We start from the raw sequence: 21,400 nt of genomic DNA on the forward strand, positions 1-21,400 counted from the left end.
ATTTTGAAATATACACGACGTGAGAAAGAAATACATTTTCCCAGTTTATCTCTAGGTCATCCAGATATCTCTGGCTCTTCAGCCTGCACTCCCCCCAGTTTACCCAGACCCAGTCGTTTTAGGACTAAAATAAGTTTTCTTCATACTTACACCTCATCACGAGCAGAAGTAAATAAGTGCCAGTAACAGGCCGAAGTGAGTTGCGGGCATGGGATTTAAAATCTGTATTTATGCGCATATATGTTGGCCTCGCCCTGAAATACCCCGACACACTAACTTCAACTTTTTTTTTTTTTTAAACACATGTTGGGTAGATTGATCCTCTGGCTCAGAAGACTTGGCTTTGAGTCTCCTGAATGACAGGGCACAGGCACTCCATGGAAGTGACATGCTCGGATATGGGAGGAAATAGAAAGCAGCTGCTAATAATGCAGAAAGCCCTGAGTGAGCCTAATTGGAGTAAGCTGTGCATAATTATACTATAAGATATCCCCCCAAAAGCCAAGGCTTACAGAGGCACACATTTTCTAACTAGGCTGGACCCATCATTGTAATCACCAATATATAAAGTTCGCTTTGCCAATTTTGAAATTTTAAATACATAAAGATTTACACAAATCACAAATAAAAATCTTCTAAATCAGCAGATCACAAAAAGGTAACAGATGATATTCTTACCCCGAAAAATCTGCTGAATACTGTCCATAATCAAAGATATAAACTCTGGTAATTTGGCACAAAGTGAGGTATCCCAAGGCAAAAACAAAACAGTATCTGAAAAGGAAAATGGGAATCTTAATTATAATGCATTCAGCTAATGAGATCAAAATCAATCAAGTGCATGTTTTTCCTAACAGCTTCTAGTCTCTGTTGGAGCTAAACCTGGAAATCCATCAAGGGACTGCAAACATTTATGATAAGTGCATATGGTTTGAGCAAACTGACTACAAAATAAAAAAACAATAAACAGTCTAAAATAAATTCTAGACAATACTTGCATCTATTTGCAGTTTAACTATTTAGGGGGCAATTTCAAAACTATTCAGGCAGTTAAAAAGCCACAGGTACTTTCCCTTTAAAAACTGCCCAAGAAAAAAATACCTGCAGAAATGTGTCTCTTATTCTTATCAGATATTCTTTTCAGGTCAAAACATGAATAGTTTTGAAAATGCATGGTTGCCTATCCCCAACCTAACCCTACCCCAGGGAACATCTCCATAAAAATGCAGGTAAAAATACATGCACTGTAGAACTTGTATATTTTTTACCTGCATACAGGGTGGCTAATTTTTAAATAGCCCATTTACCCAGGCAAATAGCTATTTATACTTTTAAATGCCTTTTAAAATTGTCTCCCCTTTCTATTCATTGATAGCAAAATTAAATACAATAAATTAGAACACACCAAATTAAATATAACAGAGCCAGACAATAGTCAAGAAAAAGACCTAATCCATATAACATATTATATGTATATCTTCATATTTAGGGTGTCTTTCATCCAACCTAGCCCACTGTAGTTTGCAGTAAAATGCACAAAGCCTGGTAGCACATTCCTGCTGCTTGCACTTTGGAAAGTCCTTTAAAAAAAAAGCTCAAAATGTTATATATAATTCAAAAAGTAATAAACACACAAGAGTCTAAAGGGTGGACAAAGCCCACTGCTTAGTAGAAGCAATAAGCACAATGACATAGGTAATCCAAGTGCCCTGGTAACAAGGGGTGATCCATTTGAACCAGGAAGGGTGAGGGAAAGGGTAGGGGAGTTGACTGGATGACATTGAAGAAGACATAGATAAGTGCATGGAGAAAAGTCACATTTTATTTTCATTGCAAGCAAAAAAATGAAATGAAATGAAAAAATGTTCAGTTATTATAGAATGTCATGACCTATGATTAAAAATAATATCTCTATGCAGACTTCAAAGTCCTCTCTTGTATAACTACACAACACTAACACACACTTATGAGGGACCTAATCTTTTATACTCAATTTATTTAATTAATATATTCTTAGGGAGATCGTATCAGAAAATAATGTGCACTTACAGTCGTCTGGCTCTTGCCCACAAAGGGCTGCAGCCAGTATTGTGTATATGGCACTACTCTGAATAATTTTGTACCATCTGCAAATTTGATTACCTCACTCGTCATATTCCTTTCCAGATCATTTATAAATATATTGAAAAGCACTGGTCCAAGTACAGATCCCTGAGGCACTGCCTCCTATCCCATGACTTTTTAATTTTCTTAGAAGCCTCTCATGAGGGAATTTGTCATACACCTTCTGAAAATCCAAATATACCACAACTACCGGTTTACCTTTATCCACATGCATATTTAACCCTTCAAAAACATATAGCAGACTTGTGAGGCAAGACTTCCCTTGGGTAAACCCATGCTGGCTATGTTCCATTAAACCATGTCTATCTATATGTTCTGTGATTTTATTCTTTATAACAGTTTCCACTATTTTTCCCCGGCACTGAAGTCAGGCTCACAAGTCTATAGTTTCCCAGATCACACCTGGAACCCTTTTTAAATATTGGGGTTACATTGGCCATCTTCCAATCTTCAAGTACAGTGGGTGATTTTAATGATAGGTTATAAATTTTAACTAACAGATCTGAAATTTCATTTTACATTGAGAACTACCTATCTAGCACATATCAGACCAAGTACTTTCTTTTACCACCTAACATTTCTGTGGACGTGGTCAGGTTAACCAGGAAGATTAGTCAGTTAAAAAAATCTGTCAGGCCCTGGCCTTTTAGACAAGCCTTTGGTGGTTGGCTATAAAAGACTATTTTTCTCTCTCAGGAAAAGATTTTCTATGGTAACTTGTGAATTACTGTATAATTATTTTGAATTAATTTAAAATATTATGTATTGATTAAACAGAGAAACTTGACAGAAAAAAAAAACCATACAGCCCATCTGGTTTGCTCATCCATTAAAATCCTTACCAAGCCCTCAAAGAGCCCTTGTGATTGTCCCATGCATTCTTGAATTCAGATACTACCCTTGTCTCCACCACCTCCAGAGGGAGGCTGTTCCATGTATCCACCACCTTTTCTATACAGAAAGATTTCCTTACATTACTACTCAGGCTACCCCCTTTTATCTTCATACATTGGTCCACAGCCTGCTTTTCTGTTGGCAGGGGCCCCACCTTCTGTGCAATACCTCAGTAGAATTTAATATCTTTATCATCTCTCTCCTATTGCATCTTTCCTCTAAGGCAGTGGTTCCCAACCCTGTCCTGGAGGACCCCCAGCCAGTCAGGTTTTCAGGATATCCACAATGAATATTCATACGATACAATTTGCATGAATATTTTTTGCTGTCAAGTTTCTCTTTACTTTAAAGACCATTGACCATTTTTGTAACCACCCTCTGGACCAACTTCATTTGGTTTGCTGTATATCCTTTTGAAGGTGCAATCTCCAGAATTGTACACATTATTCCAAACGAGGACTCACTAGGGACATATACAGGAGCATTATAAACTTTTTCTACTTACCATTCCTTTCTCTATACAGCCAAGCATCTTTCTGGCTTTTGCCATCACCTTCTCCACCTATTTAGCCACCTTGAGATGATCAGACAGTCACCTCCAGATCATGCTCTTGATTCATGCAGAGCAGAATTTCACACCCTATCCTGTACTGCTTTCTTGGATGTCTGTAGCCCAAATACATGACCCTACATTTTTTAGCATTAAATCGTAGCTGCAAGACTTTGGACTATTTCTTAAGTTTTGCTAGAACCCTCCTCATGTTTACCCCCACCTTCCTGGGTATCACCCTGTTACAGCTGAGGGGGGATATGATAGAAGTCTTTAAGATCATGAGAAGTCTTGAACGAGTTGATATGAATCTGTTATTTACACTTTCGGATAATAGAAGGACTAGGGGGCATTCCATTCAGTTAGCAAGTAGCACATTTAAGACTAATACAAAATTCTTTTTTACTCAATGCATAATTAAGCTCTGGAATTTGTTGCCAGAGGATGTGGTTAGTGCAGTTAGTGTACCTGGGTTCAAAAAAGGTTTGGATAAGTTCTTGGAGGAGAAGTCCATTAATTGCTATTAATCAAGTTTACTTAGGGAATAGCCACTGCTATTAATTGCATCAGTAGCATGGGATCTTCTTGGTGTTTGGGTAATTGGTTCTTGTGGCCTGATTTGGCCTCTGTTGGAAGCAGGATACTGGGCTTGATGGACCCTTGGTCTGACCCAGCTTGGCAATTTCTTATGTTCTTATGTACAGAATACTTAAGATTCTATGTATGAATAATGAAAATGTTTGTTCTATTGTTTTGTGGTAGTTCATTTACTTCATTGATCTGTACCATGCTTACAAATTTATTTATAGTGTGTAATAAACTATCAAAACAGTTACTTTCTTGAGACTGTAGTGTTCTGTATACGAACAGCAGAGACATGCATGTACAAACATGCAGAATACTCCTTGCAACCCTCTGAAATCCCCATTAAGCCTGTAATTTACCACTTTCTAAGTCTGGCCTTCAGCAATAGACTCCTCAGGTTTATCATCAGACTATGGGGCAGATTTTAAAACCTACGCGCGCAGTGTACATTTATAAAATCAGGGGTCGGCGTGTGCAAGGGGGTGCACCTTGCGTGCCGAGCCCTCGAGACCAACTGGCTTTCCCCCTTCCTTCCCCCCCGCCTCCATTTTCCCTTCCCATACCTTTCCCGCCCTCAACCCCCCCCCTCTCCGTACCTTTGTCTCAGAAGTTACGCCTGCTGGCTGACTGCCGGCACACAATACCCTGGCCCAGCGGCCTCTGGCCACGCCCCCGCCCCTTTTTTCAAGCCCCGGGACTTACACGCATCCCGGGGCTTTATGCGTGCCGCCGGGCCTTTTGAAAATAGGCCCGGCGCACGTAGAGCTTTTAAAATCTGCCCCATGCCTACCTGAAGTGGTAGCTCTGGTCTTTTTACAGTCTCCCTTTGACAAGCCCTAACTTCTTTGCTTCCTTGAAAGCTCCTTGCCCACTGCTAGTTGGATACCTTTTTCCAGTCTTTCCAAGAACTTTTTTTTCTATCTTAAAAACACCTCTCTCAGTGGCGCCTAATCACTTGGAACTACAGTATATTACCCATCAAGCTTCTGTCTACCACAACATCACTTCCTTTCTGCTTTTCTTCTTCATGGCACCCTCTGCTTCCCTGCGAACTGCACCTTCTCCATCTCTGTTCTAGGAAGCGCAAAGTCCTATCTTTATTATAGACAACAAATCCCCAATGCCTCTGCATTAAAGCCACATTCTCCTTACGTTCTACCTGTTTTTTTTCTTTAAGCTGCTTTTCAAAATACAAAGTTTTGGTTTTGCCACACTGGTATTGTCTTCCCTCTGAAGCTGTGAACAATGCCTGCCCAGCATCCTCAGCCCTGGCTGGCCTAAGGAGCAGAAAACCTGACCTGAGGATCAAACCCAGGTTCCTGTGCATAGCAGTTTGCAGCACTGTCACTGCGACAACAGGCTGGCTCCTCAGCTTTTGTGCTTAAAAATATTTAAGGCAGCTCTTGTTGACAGATTCATGGCTGAATTCAGTCAAATTTGATAAGGATCAAGGACTGGAACAAGAATTTGAAGTCGTAAGGGTTTCAGGCATATGTAAAATCTTTAAGTGTACATCTCTACATTCTATAGTGCACAAATGTCATGGTAACGGCGTGCGCAAGCTTTTGTCCTTTTGTATTAGTACATTTTTATAATGCCTCGTACTGAGTTAAATATGAGTGAGCGGCAGCATGAAACAGTAGGTGGCAAATATGAATTTAACTTGATTTCTTTTCTTCAACAATCTAACCATACTTTATGTGCTAATAAAGCAGAACAGAAAGAATAAAAAGCATCAGTTGTTTCACAGCAGTTGCTCCATTTACACTGCGAGATCATGCAGCCTATTTTTCCTTTTACTGAGAAAGCCACATATGTTCAAATCCACAGCCTATTTTAACAAGGTCCAGGTTGCCAAAGATTCCCCCTTCCAACCTCTCTCCTCCTTATATATTTAGCAGACCTGGAAAGGGAAATTTCATTCCCAAAAATTAGTCACAAAGATGTCAGGTCAGTCTAAACTTTTGACAAGATGGCGGCATTCTCCATAAAAAAAAAGAAATTAAAGGACAAGGGACAAGGAAGGCTTTTCCGAGCGGGTTGTCAATGCTTGCAATATTCATAAGAACATAAGATATGCCATATTGAGTAAGACCAGGGGATCCATCAAGCCCACTATCCTGTTATCAATAGTCGCCAATCCAAGTCACAAGTACCTGGCAAGTACTCAAACATTAAATAGATCCCATGTTATAAAGCCAGCAACAACCAGTGGCTATTTGCTATAGATTAATAGAGTTTATGGACTTTTTCATGAACTTATCCAAACCTTTTTTAAACCCAGCTACACTATCAGCCTTAACCACATCCTCCGGCAACAAATTCCAGAGCTTAATTGTGCATTGAGCGAAAAAGAATTTTCTCCGGTTTTAAATGTGCTAGTTGCTAACTTCATGGCATGCCCCCTAGTCCTTGTATTATCCCTTCAGCCGTCTCTTCTCCAAGCTGAACAGCCCTTTTCTCATAGAGGAGCCGTTCCATGCCCTTTATCATTTTGATCGCCCTTCTCCGTACTTTCTCCAGTGCAACTATATCTTTTTGAGATGTGACGATGAGAACTGCATACAATATTCAAGGTGCAGTCTCACCATGGAGCGATACATGGAGCAATACAGAGGGATTAGGACATGCTCCATTTTACTATCATTCCCTTCCTAATAATTCCTAACATTGTTTGCTTTTTTGAACACCACAGCACACTGAGCTGACAATTTCAATGTAATATCAACTGTGACGTCCAGATCTTTTTCCTGGGTGGTAGCTCCTAATATGGAACTTAACATCATGTAAGTACAGCATGAGTTATTTTTCCCTATATGCATCACCTTACACTTGTCCATATTATAATTCATCTGCCATATGGATGCCCAATCTGACAGTCTCGCAGCAGAGGTGATAGGAACCAGAACTGTGGCAGAAGTTAAGCACTCCTTGGGGCAGAAACAGGAGGCAGGGATAAGAACAGGGTATAGCAGGTAAGAGAAATGGGGGAACTGGATATAGATACATATGCTCATTTACTCAGATGTCATGGCAAGGCTCCAATAGTGGTGTACATTGGGGATAACTCAGGTGGTAAGGAAGGAGACTAGTCGACAACTAGTGGACATTGTTGGAGAAGCAGCAGCAGAAACGACATGAATGCAGAGGCGCACCATAGGTCTCTCTTGCCATAGGACAATACTTATGTTTGCACCTCCTCCCATTCCCCTCTTCCCCACACCGTCCTGGACTATGACAGAAACTATATGCTAGCAGAAATATTGCACTTCAGCCACACTCACGGAACACAGACCAACCCTTAATTAACAGGAATAAGGGACCACAAATTAGAGACAAAGACATGCAAACAAAAACATGAATTGGAAAATCTGAGAAACAAGATTCTGCAAGCTGGGGGACACTAAAGAAAGAGAAACAAAAAATGCATTTCCACAGCAAAATAGAAAGATATAAGAATTGTTTCGAGCAATTTTTAATCAGTGAAGTGATTTATAAATACTACCAACCAGTAAAACCACCATTACAACTGTCTGATAGCATCATTCAACCAATTGTTCTACATGGGAGTAACGTCTAGAGTGTGTATAGGATGGGAAAGAATCTCAATATAAAGCCTGCACCACACTCTACATCCACAGAAATTTCCCAAATAACAGAGGGAGAACATTTCTCATTACAACTTACCAGACAAAAATATACTCAAATTGTGGGGTCACCTCAGGAACAGCAATGCATATTCCTTCCACTGCCAGACACTTTATAAAGTAACACAATTCTGCAAAATAGACACTTAGAACCTATCATACCATAACAGCAAAACTCTAGGGATGTGCAATCGTTTAGGACGATTTGCCCTGGTTCGGGAAACCCAAAAACCGAACCAAATTTTCCCGAAATTTCGGGAAAATTCTGTTTTTGGGTTAGTGCGCTAATGGTGAGTTAGCGTGCACTAACCCGAAATTCGGGTCCCCCGAATTTCAAAAGCCCGAACCGTGGGAAATACGAAATTTCCTGCAGCGGGTCAAAAATTAAGTCCGAACCGAAAGGTTCGGGCTTTGCGTGTGTCAAACTCCAAAGACAAACATTTCAACCCTACCTACAAAAGGCAGAACTGCAATTCTTATACTGGGTCCCAGAATATCAATGCACCTCCTACTGGGGAAACAGAATAAACTGGACTGCTTACGATCCTTACAGAGGAACTACATGCTAGCAGAATCTTCATCTTGGTCACATATGCAGACATGGACATACTCCTCACCTAATATAGAGTAAGAGACCACAAATCACAAATTTTCTTTTCTATTTTTGTGACCTGGGCATTTTATTTTTCTAATTGGGTTAGTCCCGGTCTTTCTTTTCCACCTTGTTGGTTATCTAAGTCCATTTTCAGGGCCTCCTATTTTACATTTCTTCCCTCTGTTTCATCCCTTCCTTCTCTATGTCTATCTCTGACTTTGATCTTTCCCTTTCATCTTTTTTGCTCCATTTCTTTCTTCTGTGATTCTCTTCCTATCAGTAACTTTTATCCCACATTTCCCTTCTCTTACCCTCAAGTCTTCAGTGTCCCTCTTTTTATTTTTTTTTTTATGTTTAAAGATTTTTATTGTCTCAGACAGTAAGGTAAGTACATGAAATAATCAGGCACAACAAAGAAACAAGGCACGCAAACCATCTGATCCAGTTTTTCCAACAATAAGTGTACATAACTTGATACATAATGCAGCATACCAAATACGAAACATAATCCCCCAACTCCCCCCCGGATCCTGAAAAGAAATAATTAATACCATGAGACAGCTTAATTAGCGACAGGCTTCCCCCCCGGGAGAAACCCACCTACAAAGGCAAGATTAGTTGAGGGCTGAAACACTTATGTGAAAACCATTGAGTACCGTATTAGAGATCATGGGCCATCAGGGAAACAAAGGACAGCCAAATGGTAATCCCCTAACAAGGACTAGCGGGATCTAGCGCTCCCAACCATGTAATATATGGAGCCCACCGTCGATGAAAGGCACCTAGATGATCCTGATGCACTGCCGTGAGGCGGCCTAACTGGTAGGAATTGCACAATCTCGCTTGCACTTGGGCCAGACTCGGAGGACTTTGCTGCTTCCATAGCCGAGCAATCTCCGAGCGCGCAGCTATACAAACCTGCTGGACTAAGCAACTCATGTCCCTAGTCACAGCTTCTACGAGTAATGTTAAAAGTGCATGCCAGGGTTCTAAAGTAACATTGATCTGAAAGACAACTTTCAACCACGAGCTCAAGGATAGCCAGAATTGGGCAATCTCGGGGCACTGCCACCAAACATGAAAATAAGTACCCCGCATCCCGCAGCCTCTCCAGCAAAGCTCAGAGACAGAGGGGGCAAATTGATGCAACCGAACAGGGGGGTAATGCCAGCGGTAGATCATTTTGTGACAGTTTTCCTGTAACCCCGTGGAGATGGAGCATTTGGGAGCAATCATAAAGATAGAGTCCCAATCCTCCACCGACAAATCACGGCCAAAGTCAGCCGCCCAGGCTGCCTGCTGTTTAAAGGGGCCCTTTCGTCTGCTATTTAGTAAGGTATAAATTTTTGAGATAACCCCTTTCATAGAGGCAGGATTAAGGCAATAGGTCTCAAATAGGGAACTAGTGAGCCGAGCCGTACCAGCTCGAATCGCTCGCTGCACTAGATAAAAAAGCTTAGCATACAGGAGAAAGTCAACAGCAGGTAATTGATATCGATTGCCCAATTCCTCTGCTGTCATCAATTTGCCCTGCGACGTCACATGGCCTAAAGTAATTATGCCAGCCAGAAACCACCCTCTCGAGGCATAGGACAGTGGTGCATCAGGAAATACAAAATTCGTGAATAGGTGCGTAAGCAAGGTGATATGACCCGTACCCACCAAGCAGTGTTTCCACTGATACCAGACTTTCATAGTGGTATGCAGGGCCACAGGAAAATAGTCTATCAGTCCCCACGTAGAGCGAGGCTGCCAAGGGAGTGCAGTGATCGGCAATGTACCAAGCATGGCCTGCTCCAGCAGGACCCACCGAGGAGGGGCTGTCGCTTTATGGAGGACTACCAGGGCCCGTAATTGAGCCGCACAAAAATACCATAGCAGGTTGGGAACACTAAGACCCCCCCCTGTTCTTAGGGAGATAAAGAGTAGCACGAGCCACACGCGGCGGTCTTTTCCTTCAGATGAAACCAAAGATTAATTGCTGCCAAGACCTGAGAAGGGCCAGAGTAAGATATATGGGGATAGTAGTAAAAAAATATAATAAACGGGGGAGCACATTCATCTTAATAATAGAAATGCGCCCTAGCCAAGAATGAGCGTCCCTAGACCAGGTGTTCAGATTATTTTTAATGGTTTGTATGAGGGGCTCATAGTTTAAATGGTATAGTCGTGTAGAGTGTGTCCCAATCCGTACTCCCAAATATTTGACAGCACTATCCGACCATCGGAAAGGATATTGAGACTGTAGCAGCTGGACATCAGTGACTGGTAGGTTCAGGTTCAGCCCGAAACCCCAGTAAAAGCCTGCAACTCCCTCATAATTCCCGCTAAAGAGGAGGAGGGGGTCAGTAAGGGTAAGCATGACATCATCCGCAAAAAGAGAGATTTTGAAATGATGTTCGCCCCTCTGGATGCCCTTAATCTCCTGTGAGCCCCTAACACGCGTAGCAAATGGCTCTAAAAACAAGGCGAAAAGCAAAGGGGACAGTGGACACCCCTGCCGCGTACCTCTACCTATGGCAAATGGCTCGCCATATCTTCCATTTGCCTTAACTCGTGCCCGTGGCTGATGGTACAATTTGGTAATCCAATTAATAAAATAAGGACCAAAAGACATATGCGCTAAAGTCTGAAAAAGGAAAGGCCAGTGTACGAGGTCGACCGCTTTTTCAGCGTCAAGGGACAACAGGAGAGCTGGCGTTCCAGTATGCTGGACAAGGTCTACTATATCCACAATGCGACGAACATTGTCAGCCGCCAACCTCCCCGGCACAAATCCCACCTGGTCAGGATGAACCAACGAGACCAGAACCCCATTGAGGCGTGCGGCAAGGACACGGGCAAAAATCTTTAAATCAATATTTATAAGTGAAATAGGTCGATATGACCCACAACGAGAGGGGTCCCTGCCCGGCTTAGCAATGACCGATATCCCTGCTATATTTGCATGAACATCAATCTGGTCAGCTTCTCGGAGGGAGTTAAAAAAATCGGTGAGCGGTCCCACCAACTGAGTGGCAAAGCTACGATAATATGCACCTGTAAAACCATCTAAGCCCGGCGCCTTGCCCGGCTTGAGTACTTTAATGGCCGCCAATACCTCTACAGAAGAAATGGGCCTGTCCAAAAATGCCTGTTGGTCCTTAGTCAAAGTGGGCACGGGGAAGGAAGCTAAGTAGGCCTGTATATCCTCATCCTTTATCTCCGTATCGCCAGTGTACAAATGGGCATAAAAGTCCGTGAAGGCTTGGCGAATTTTCTCAGAAGCCGTCACCAGAGAACCACTGGTTGAGTGGACTTTGGCGATAAGCGTCCGGGAACGTGCCGCTTTAAGTTTGTGTGCCAAATATTTCCCGGCTTTATTGCCGCCCTCAAAAAATTGTTGCTTTAGATGCAGCAGATTGAAACTAATAGCCGCATCATCTAGAGAGCGGAGGCGGTCCTTGGCAGCTAATAATTTCCGGTATACATCAGCCGACCCTGTGTGCATATGCTGTTTGGAAAGAAGGGCTATGTGAGACATCAAGGATACCCTTTCCCGCTCCCTCTCCTTATTACAGTGGGCAGATCTGGCTATAAACAAGCCGCGAACAAACGCTTTAGAGCCCTCCCACACCACCGGTGCTGGAATACCCGCACCCTGATTATTTAAAAAATATTCCTCAAGGTGGCGGGAGATGCGGCTCTTAAATTCAGTATCTTTTAAAAGAGTGTCATTGAGGCGCCATGGTCAGAACCCTTTGTCCAGACCGTCAAAACGAGCCTCTATCCAGATGGTAGCATGATCAGACCAAGTCAGGGGTTCAATATCTGTCCGTACGACAGCGTTTTGGAAGTGGGAGGTAACAAACAGGTAGTCTATTCGGGAGTAGGAACTGTGTGGAGCTGAGTAATAAGTATAAGTGCGAGAATGCGGGTATCGTTGCCTCCACACATCCACTAAACACCACTTAGTCAGAAACCTGTGCAAAGCATGGCGCATCCCTTGAGCTGTAACTGTATGGGAGGAACTATCGAGCTTGGTGTCCCGAGTCACATTAAAGTCCCCCCCAACGATAAGCTCACCCTCCCCGTTGGAGGTTAACAACCCATCAAGTTCTGCCAGAAATTGAGTTTGGTTAGTATTAGGGAAGTAAACGTTCAGGAGGGTATAGACAGTAGTGCCCACCCATATTTTGAGAAGAACATATCTACCAGAGGGGTCACATTTGCTATAAAGGAGGTCAAAAATAAAAGCATTAGAAATGAGAATACCCACCCCAGTGTAGCGTGAAGACTTAGTGCTCGCCGCCCAAAAAGCCCTGTCATAAGAGGGGTTCACTAGAAGGCGCGTGTGATGTCTGCGAACGTGGGTCTCCTGTATAAAGGCGACAGCCACATGCTGCGCATTCAGCTCCCGTTTAAGAAGCTGTCTTTTATGAGGAGTATTGAGCCCCTTCACATTGAGGGATATTATACGCGACGCCATCACTCAGAGCATCTCAATATAGGAATAGCAAAAAGACCTGGACCCCAACAGTACCCAGCACCACACCTCGCCCCAACAATCAAGAAAAAACTACTGCTCAGGTAAAAAGAAACGTTGCATACCCCAAAGTTCCAAAAATGTTCCGCTAAAAACCTGTGGAAGGCCCCAACCACAGGGGGCTCGCACATCCGAATCAAAGCAAGTAGCAAAGACGCAGTTTCTGCCGTCCTCTTTAAAAATACAAAAGGCAAACAAATAAAGAGTAAACCTCTAACGTGTAATAAAGTCTTAGATAGAGCACACGAGCAATACAACCATATATAAAGTACAGCATAAACACCCTTGTCCCCAACTGTACAGTCGTGGCTGAAACAGGATAGGAAAAGCATGAAAAACTGCAAAACCATACTATAAACAGTTCCAAGCCCATCTCAGGCTGCAAAGTGGCGGTCATCCCTGACCATGGGCTTAGGGTTGAGATGGAGTCATCTGGCGATGAAGCCGACGGCCCCCTTGAGCGGCTCGTTGCCAGCGCGGAGCAGCATCTTTCCTCGCGGGAGCCGCCGCCATTTTAGGTGCTTGAAAATGCGTGGGGAGCTGGGCTTGCTTGAAGGCCTCCGCCGCTTCCTCAAGCGTCTTCACCCGATGGGTCACCCCTTCATGTTGAAATTGTAATCCAAATGGGTAGGTCCAGCGGTATCGTACTGCGCATTCTCGAAGGTTAGCTGTGACCTCACGGAAATCATAACGCTTCTTCAGCGTAAGAGGGGCTAAATCCTGAAAAATGGCCAGCGCATGATTTTCCCAGGCCACGTCCTTGGCCTGCCTAGCTGCTTCAAACACACGTGTTTTTTGCTGATAGCTATGGAAGCAAATTACTAGGTCTCTAGCCCGCTGTTCCTTACGGGGACCTAAAGCGCGATGTGCCTAGTCTAGGCGCCATATTTGAAGGTTGTGTAGTATCGGGTGAGATAGCGCTGAGCTGAATAGTATTGAGCAGTAAGCCCCTGAAGCAGGCGCAATTGTTGCGCCGAAACATTGTCAATGTCGGGCGGGAAGACAGCTGACAGCAAGCAAGCGAGCGCATAAAAAGAATCGGGGGCGGGAAGACAGTTGACAGCAAGCAAGCGAGCGCATAAAAAGAATCGGGAAATTAGCAGTAAAAGCACAAACAAAGAGATAAGTAATTTAATACACAATTTCACGTAATAGTTGGGTGTTAATTTTTAAGAATACATTTTATTGGGTGAAATATTCCACATTTGAAAAGTAAAAAAGAAAAAAAGTGAACATTCTCATGGGTTACCGGTAGATGACGTGATTTAACAGTGCTATAACATGAGAAGGGTTGTAGCCCTGTATAGGGCAAGAGCGTGTGAGACTGTGAGCACATTAATCTGATACCTCCCCCTGTGAGTTTGTTTGTTAAAATATAAAAACCATAGTGATTGTCTTGTAGCAATTATCCTCAAAGGTATAACATAATTTTTTGTAGGTAGAGAAAGAAATGACATTTAATATTGTTTTGATATATGTAGAAAAGGAGATGGAGGCATCAAGGATGATGCCAAGGTTTCAAGCTGGGGAGATTTAGAAGATTACAGTGTTATCCACAGAAATAGAGAAAGGGGTAAAAAGGGAAGAGGATTTAGGGGGAAAAGATAAGGAGTTCTGTTTAGGCCATGGTGAGTTTGAGATGGTGGTGGGACATCCAGGCAGCAATGTCAGACAAGCAGGTTGAGATTTGGGACTGGATCATTTATTAAATTTCTGGAGGAGGTGGAGAGAGAAGGCAAGAGGAGGTGGAGAGAGAAGGCAATATTTCAACTGCCATTTACCTGCTGGGATCAGTGAAGGGTGAGGAGGGAGCTCCCGGCCCTAAACGAGCAACCAGGGAGCCTATTTCCTGTATCTGACGTCATTGGGACTGCGACTCCTGCACGTATAAAATGGAACCTCTGGCGGCGCTCCGCTGAGGAGGTGGAGAGAGAAGGCAATATTTCAACTGCCATTTACCTGCTGGGATCAGTGAAGGGTGAGGAGGGAGCTCCCAGCCCTAAACGAGCAACCAGGGAGCCTATTTCCTGTATCTGACGTCATTGGGACTGCGACTCCTGCACGTATAAAAACGGAACCCCTGGCGGCGCTCCGCTGAGGAGGTGGAGAGAGAAGGCAATATTTCAACTGCCATTTACCTGCTGGGATCAGTGAAGGGTGAGGAGGGAGCTCCCGGCCCTAAACGAGCAACCAGGGAGCCTATTTCCTGTATCTGACGTCATTGGGACTGCGACTCCTGCACATATAAAAACGGAACCCCTGGCGGCGCTCCGTCGATGCCGGCGCTCCGCCCAAGCCGCGCGCGCCTAAGGGGCGCGCGGCTTTGTCTCAAACTGTGAGTAGAAAAGATTACTTATTTTTGTTCTCTCATCCACTAACCTCCACCGAGGAAAGGAATAAGTGTTTATAATAGAGACTTGGTGAAATAAGTAATCCGTGGGTCATCTATTTTCTTAAAATATGCCTCACACAAAACGTAAGGCGAAGGTTAGGGAGATAACCTCCTCTCCCGTACCAGATCCATTACAATCACAGGCACGGATTTCTACTTTTTTCACCCCCTACTACAGGAGTTAACCTGGGAGAATTAGCTGCTGAAGGTGTAGGAGCAGAGCGAGCCCCAACCTTCCTAGCTGAAACATCTCTAAGCCCAGGTGCCCCGTCTACTCCGCCACCTCCTCAGCTTATATTGCAAGATGTTTTGCAAATTTAAACTAACCCTAATGAAGGAGGAGAGAGGAGATTGGTTACAACGGGGGAAATAGAAACTGGAATATTAAGGGATTCTATAATACCTGAGAAACCCACGGAAATTACTTTAGACTCTGTGTGGCAAGCTATGAAGGCAATGGAACAAGCAATCCTTGATTTGACAAAAGTAACAAAAGAGTCTAATGCCCGTTTTCAGAATATTGTAACAGCAATAATTAAAGCTGAGGAAAAATTCGGAAATATGGAGAAGAGATTGTCTAATTGTGAAAGTTGGCAACAAAGACTTACTAGGATGGAAATACTCTATGATAAAAAAATAGAGGCTTTAGAAAATACTTCAAAATATTTAAACCTAAGGTTCATAAATTTCCCTAGACATCATCTGATTTCACCTCAAGATATGTTATGGGAATATATTCAGCATATATTGAAAATGCCATTACAGTCTTTGCCTCCTATATAAAAAATGTATTATATTTCCTCGAAATCAAATAGAAACGAAATAAGATCAGTAGAAGAAGAATCTTTAAATTTAACGGCAGTGATTGAAGCCACTTTAGATACTGTAATTACCACAAGGGCCACACTTAATGTTACCTTGGCCTATGCCATGGATAGAGATACAATTTTTAGATTCTTTATGAGAAATCGATTAACATTATTCCATGGTGAAAAAGTATGGTTATATCCAGACTTATCTAGGCAAACACAAGAAAAAAGGAAAAACTTTTTAGTATTAAGATCAGAAGTGGTAAAGATAGGAGGCAAAATGACATTAAAATATCCCTGTAAATGTGAGATTGTTTGGCAGAATAAGAAATATATCTTTTTTGAAGTATCACAATTACAAAGTTTTCTAGTTTCTAACCCCCAAGAAATTGTAACCGAGGCTGTCGAGGCTGTTGAAAAGTAACTGTTGTATGTCTCTTAGTTTCAATTGTTTTCAGAAGGGATTGTATTGTCTTTTCTTTCTGTTTTTCCTCTTATATCGCTCCATTTTGTTAATCTTTTCCTGGATATTACTTCTAACATTTTGAGATGGATAGACGATTTACTGTATTGTTAATTGAAAAAAAAATTTTTTTTCTGATGTAGAGAGGTAAATCTGTATGAAAATGGTATTGAAAACTTTGAGAGAAGATCAGAACTCCAAAGGAACTAGAATATACAGAGGAAAAAAAAAAAACAGCCCAGGACAGAGACATGAAGAACACCAATTGATAGTGGGACGATAGCAGAGGCCGATCCCCCAAAAGACAGACTAAAAGTGCGAGGGGATAGTAAGAAAAGAACTAAGATAGGACGGACTCCTGAAATCTAAAATCCTTGCATGAGTGTAAGTGGACCACACGGGAGCTATGCAAATTTTAAATAGCTGGGAAGGGTGCATGTACATTGAGGTACATGCGCCCAGAAAAATGCTACAACTCTTTCTTAGGCACAGGAGTCAGAGAGACACACAAACAGACTCACTCTTTATAGGGCTCATAAGTGACCTTATAAGTGATGAAAATTCTAACAAGAGGAGTTGTTTTGTATACTGCAGTGTCTGCTAGATGCATTTACAAACCAACTCCTTTTCATCACTTATAAGGTCTAAAATTATTTAATGGATGTCAATTTTACAGTGGATACCTATGAATGTGTCTGTAACACCCCCCCAACCCACCTTCAGAAAAATCACCCTGACTCAAAATGCCTCATTACAATGATCCATATATAGAGCATCAGACTCAGCCCTATACAGAGTGTCTCTCTCTCTCTCTTTCTCCCGCCCCCGATGTTCACGTACTCCTCCTGCGTCTAAGAAGGAGCTGTAGCAAAGTGGCACACATAAGATATGTTCGTACAGCTGAAGACATGTGCACATGAAAAGTATTTTATAACCTACACATGTAGGTTATAAAATAGCACATATTTTTGTACGTGGCGAGATACGCGCATTTATGGGCGCACACGCAGCCCTTTTAAAATCTACCCTTAAGTGAGTACACAGTATCAAGGAGTAGGTAGCGATCAGTGTCAAAAGTAGCAGATAGGCCAAGGAGGATAAGGACTGAGTAAGCCATAAACAGGTCATTGAAGACTTTGGCAAAGGCTTTTTCTGTAAAATATAGAGGGCAAAAACCAGACTGGAGTGGATCAAGAATGGCTTAAGCTTAGCTTAAGATGAGTTAAGACAGTAGTGTGAACAGCATGTTGAAATAGTTTGGAAGCAAACGGGAGGAAGAAGATTGGACGATAGCAGAGTAGAGAGAATCATTAAGGGGTTTTAGAAGCATGTTTCAAGGCATCAGGAACAACTGCAGTGAAAAGTGATAAACTGATTATATGACAGATGCAAGGGACGTCTGCAGCAAGGAAAAGATGGAAGGTTCAGAGGAAACAGGAAAAAATATTTATTTGCTGAATGTATGATAGATGCCCAGAATAATCTAGCAGACAAGAAGATAAACAGCACTGTGACAAAATTCAAGTATCACTGGAACAGATATGGAAGACAGTGGTAGGAATAGAGTTGGGAGGCTGAAATATTGCCAATGACCCATCCTTCACTTCCCTGAGAGCAGAGACAATGCGAGATGTAATGAGAAGAAAACAAAAGCAGATGAAACTGAGTCAATGTCAGCAGGCCGGTGGTGGCTGGGTATCAAGGTGAAAATTATACATAAGTACTTTTGAATTCTAGTTTTCCTGAGGATGTCTTAGATTAGCAAAAAGGGGAGAGCACAAAATATCTTATTCTCAAATCCAGCTCAGACTGGTGGGGCACACTCTGCCTGCTTCTCATGCTTTCTCTCTCTCAAACACAAACTCTCTTTCCCCTCTTGAAGCCTGACCTCAGTACTCTACCACTTTCCATCCCCAGGGGCTGATTGCAGCCCCTTCCCCCAACCCAAGCATATTTCCCCTCCCCACCCCAGGACATGCTCCTTTCCTTTCCAACCCCCAACTTCAAACCCTGCCCAGGAGAGAAGGGTTAAAAATACAATCTTGGAACCCCAGATCTATTCCACGCATTAGGAAAGGCAGAAGGAAGGCCAAACAAATGCCGGCATGGTTAAAAGGTGAGGTGAAAGAGGCTATTTTAGCCAAAAGATATTCCTTAAAAAATTGGAAGAAAATAGGAAACAGCGCAAGCATTGGCAAATTAGATGTAAAACATTGATCAGGTAGGCAAAAAGAAAATTATAAAAGAAGCTGACTGTAGAGGCAAAAACTCATAAAACCGTTTTTTAATCTATCCAAAGCAGGAAGCCTGTGAAAGAGTTGGCTGGACCATTATATAATCAAAGGTTTAAAGGGGCATTTAAGGAAGACAAAGCCATAGCAGAAAAACTAAATTCTCCACTTCAGTGTTTACTGAAGAGGATGTTTGGAAGATACCCATGCTGGAAATAGAAAACAGAAATGACGGCAGAAGAAGACCAAACGGCCCATCCAGTCTGCCCAGCAAATTTCGCACATTTTTTTTTCTCATACTTATCTGTTACTCTTGGCTCTTAGTAACCTTTTGGTTCTATTTCCCTTCCACCCCCACCAATAATGTAGAGAGCAGTGTTGGAACTGCATCTAAGTGAAATATCTAGCTTAATTAGTTAGGGGTAGTAACCGCCGCAATAAGCAAGCTACACCCATGCCTATTTGTTTACCCAGACTATGTAATTCAGTCCTTGTTAGTTGTTATCTGTATATAGATCCACTTGTCTTCATTCCCCCTGCCGTTGAAGCAGAGAGTTATGCTGGATATGCACTGAAAGTGAAGTATCAGACTTTCTCCCCTGCCGTTGAAGCAGAGAGCTATGCTGGATATGCATTGAAAGTGAAGTTTCAGGCTTATTTGGTTTGGGGTAGTAACCGCCGTAACAAGCAAGCTACTCCCCGCTTTATTTAATGGTGAATCAGAAGAACTGAAAGAAATCAGGTTGAACCCAAATGATGTAATAGAGCAAATTTACAAACTAACGTGTAGCAAATCGCCCAGACTAGATGGTTTACTCCTCAGAGTTCTGAAAGAACTCAAAAAGGAAATTTCAGATCTATTACTAGTAATTTGTAACCTACAATTAAAATTGTCTATTGTATCTGAAGATCAGAGGGTAGCCAATGTGATGATCTTTTAAAAAGGCTCTGTGGTGATCCAGCCAGATATAGACTGGTGAGCCTGACTTCAGTGCTGGGAAAAATCATAACTATTGTAAAGAATGAAAATCACAAAACATATAGAAAGGCTTAGTTTAGTGGACACAGCCAGCATGGATTTATACAAAGGAAGTCTTTCCTCACCAATGGGTGAGGTGGAATTGAGGAAGTCTCCAATTATATGACGTCTCTGCTTCTTATCTTTACTTAGATAGAAAAAAGGAAAACCTAAGTTAGCTGCAGTACGTAAAAGTTTTATTGATGTGCACTCATCAAGATAAAAATGAAAGCAGTCTTGTCATAGTTCTGAAGCTCCTAATGAAGATAGCATGTCTCTTTACCTTAAAGTCAACATGAATCACTTATCTCAGCAATATAAGGTCAACATGACCAGTTCGTTTCTGCTTTTTCTTCCAAAAAATATATGCACTTTGGCATAATTATTTGCATTGCTGAGCAAAGTAGAATATTCTTCCCTTATAATCTTTAACCTAATTTCCTTTCTATCCTGTCCTAATTTTCTGACTGTGAAGCCTTAAACATGTTTTTTGGGACACCTGCAAGTCAGTAGACCAAATTAAGAGGAGATATCATAAAGGCAACAAATCTGTATGTTAGAAAAGTAAGCAAAAGTAAGAAAAAGAAACCAATTTGGTCCTCAAATGGGTGCACTGAAAAATTAAAGGCAAAAAGAATAGTGTTCAAGAAGTATAAAAGATCCCAGGAAGAGGAACACAGAGAAGAATGCCTGGTGAAACTGAGGGAGATGAAGAAATCAGGAGAGCAAAATGTTGAGCAGAAGAAAGGATTGCCAAAGAGTTAAAGTGAGATCACAAAAATTTTCAGATATCAGAGAAAGAAAGAAGGCCTGATGTGGTATAGTGAAATTGAAAGGAAACAAGGAGCAATGTTTAGAGAGAACTTAATAAATGGCAGAAATATTAAACAAATACTTCAATTCAGTGTTCACTAAAGAAAATGCTGGAGAAGGACTGTTGCTGATTGACAAAACAGTAGTTGGGAGTGGGGTAGACGAAATTCTATTTACAAGGGAGACTGTAAGGGAATAACTAGAAAAACTGAAAATGAACAAGGCAATGGGGCCAGATTAGGTACATCCCAGAATACTGAAGGAGCTCAGAGATGTGCTGGCGGGTCTTCTGAAAGACCTGTTCAATAGATTCTTGGAAATGGGCATGGTGCCACAAGATTGGAGAAGAGCGGTTGTGGTCCCACTTCACAAGGGTGGTTAGCAGAGAGGAAATTTAAAACTACGGCCGGTTAGCCTCATCTTGGTGTTGGGAAAATTAATGGAGGCACTGCTGAAGGAAAGGATAGTAAATTATGAACAAACCAGTGGGTTGTGGACTACAGGCAGCATGGATTCACCAAAGGAAGGACCTGTCAGATAAATCTGATTGATTTTTTTGATTGGGTGACTACAGAATTGGATTAAGGAAGAGCATGCGATATGATTTACTTGGATTTCAGAAACGATATGGTCCTGCATAGGAGGCTTGTGAATAAAATGAGAAGCTTGGGATTGAGCACCAAGGTGAAGAAGTAGATTGGAAACCGGCTGACTGACATAAGACAGCATGCAATGATAAATGGAACCTACCCTG

At 42.2% G+C, this 21,400-nt stretch overlaps 1 protein-coding gene across 2 annotated transcripts in view; it reads right to left on the minus strand.

Moving 5' to 3' along the window:
* Positions 1 to 21,400, minus strand: part of MBOAT2 (membrane bound O-acyltransferase domain containing 2) — a 625,362-nt gene that overhangs the window by 170,548 nt on the left and 433,414 nt on the right. For both annotated transcript variants that reach the window (XM_029595828.1, XM_029595829.1), the window contains one exon: positions 679 to 774. In XM_029595828.1, the coding sequence (XP_029451688.1) occupies positions 679 to 774 (96 nt within the window). The remainder of the gene's footprint in view (positions 1 to 678; positions 775 to 21,400) is intronic.

Source organism: Rhinatrema bivittatum, chromosome 3 (assembly GCF_901001135.1).
Source record: "Rhinatrema bivittatum chromosome 3, aRhiBiv1.1, whole genome shotgun sequence".
In the NCBI taxonomy this organism is placed as follows: Eukaryota; Metazoa; Chordata; class Amphibia; order Gymnophiona; family Rhinatrematidae; genus Rhinatrema; species Rhinatrema bivittatum.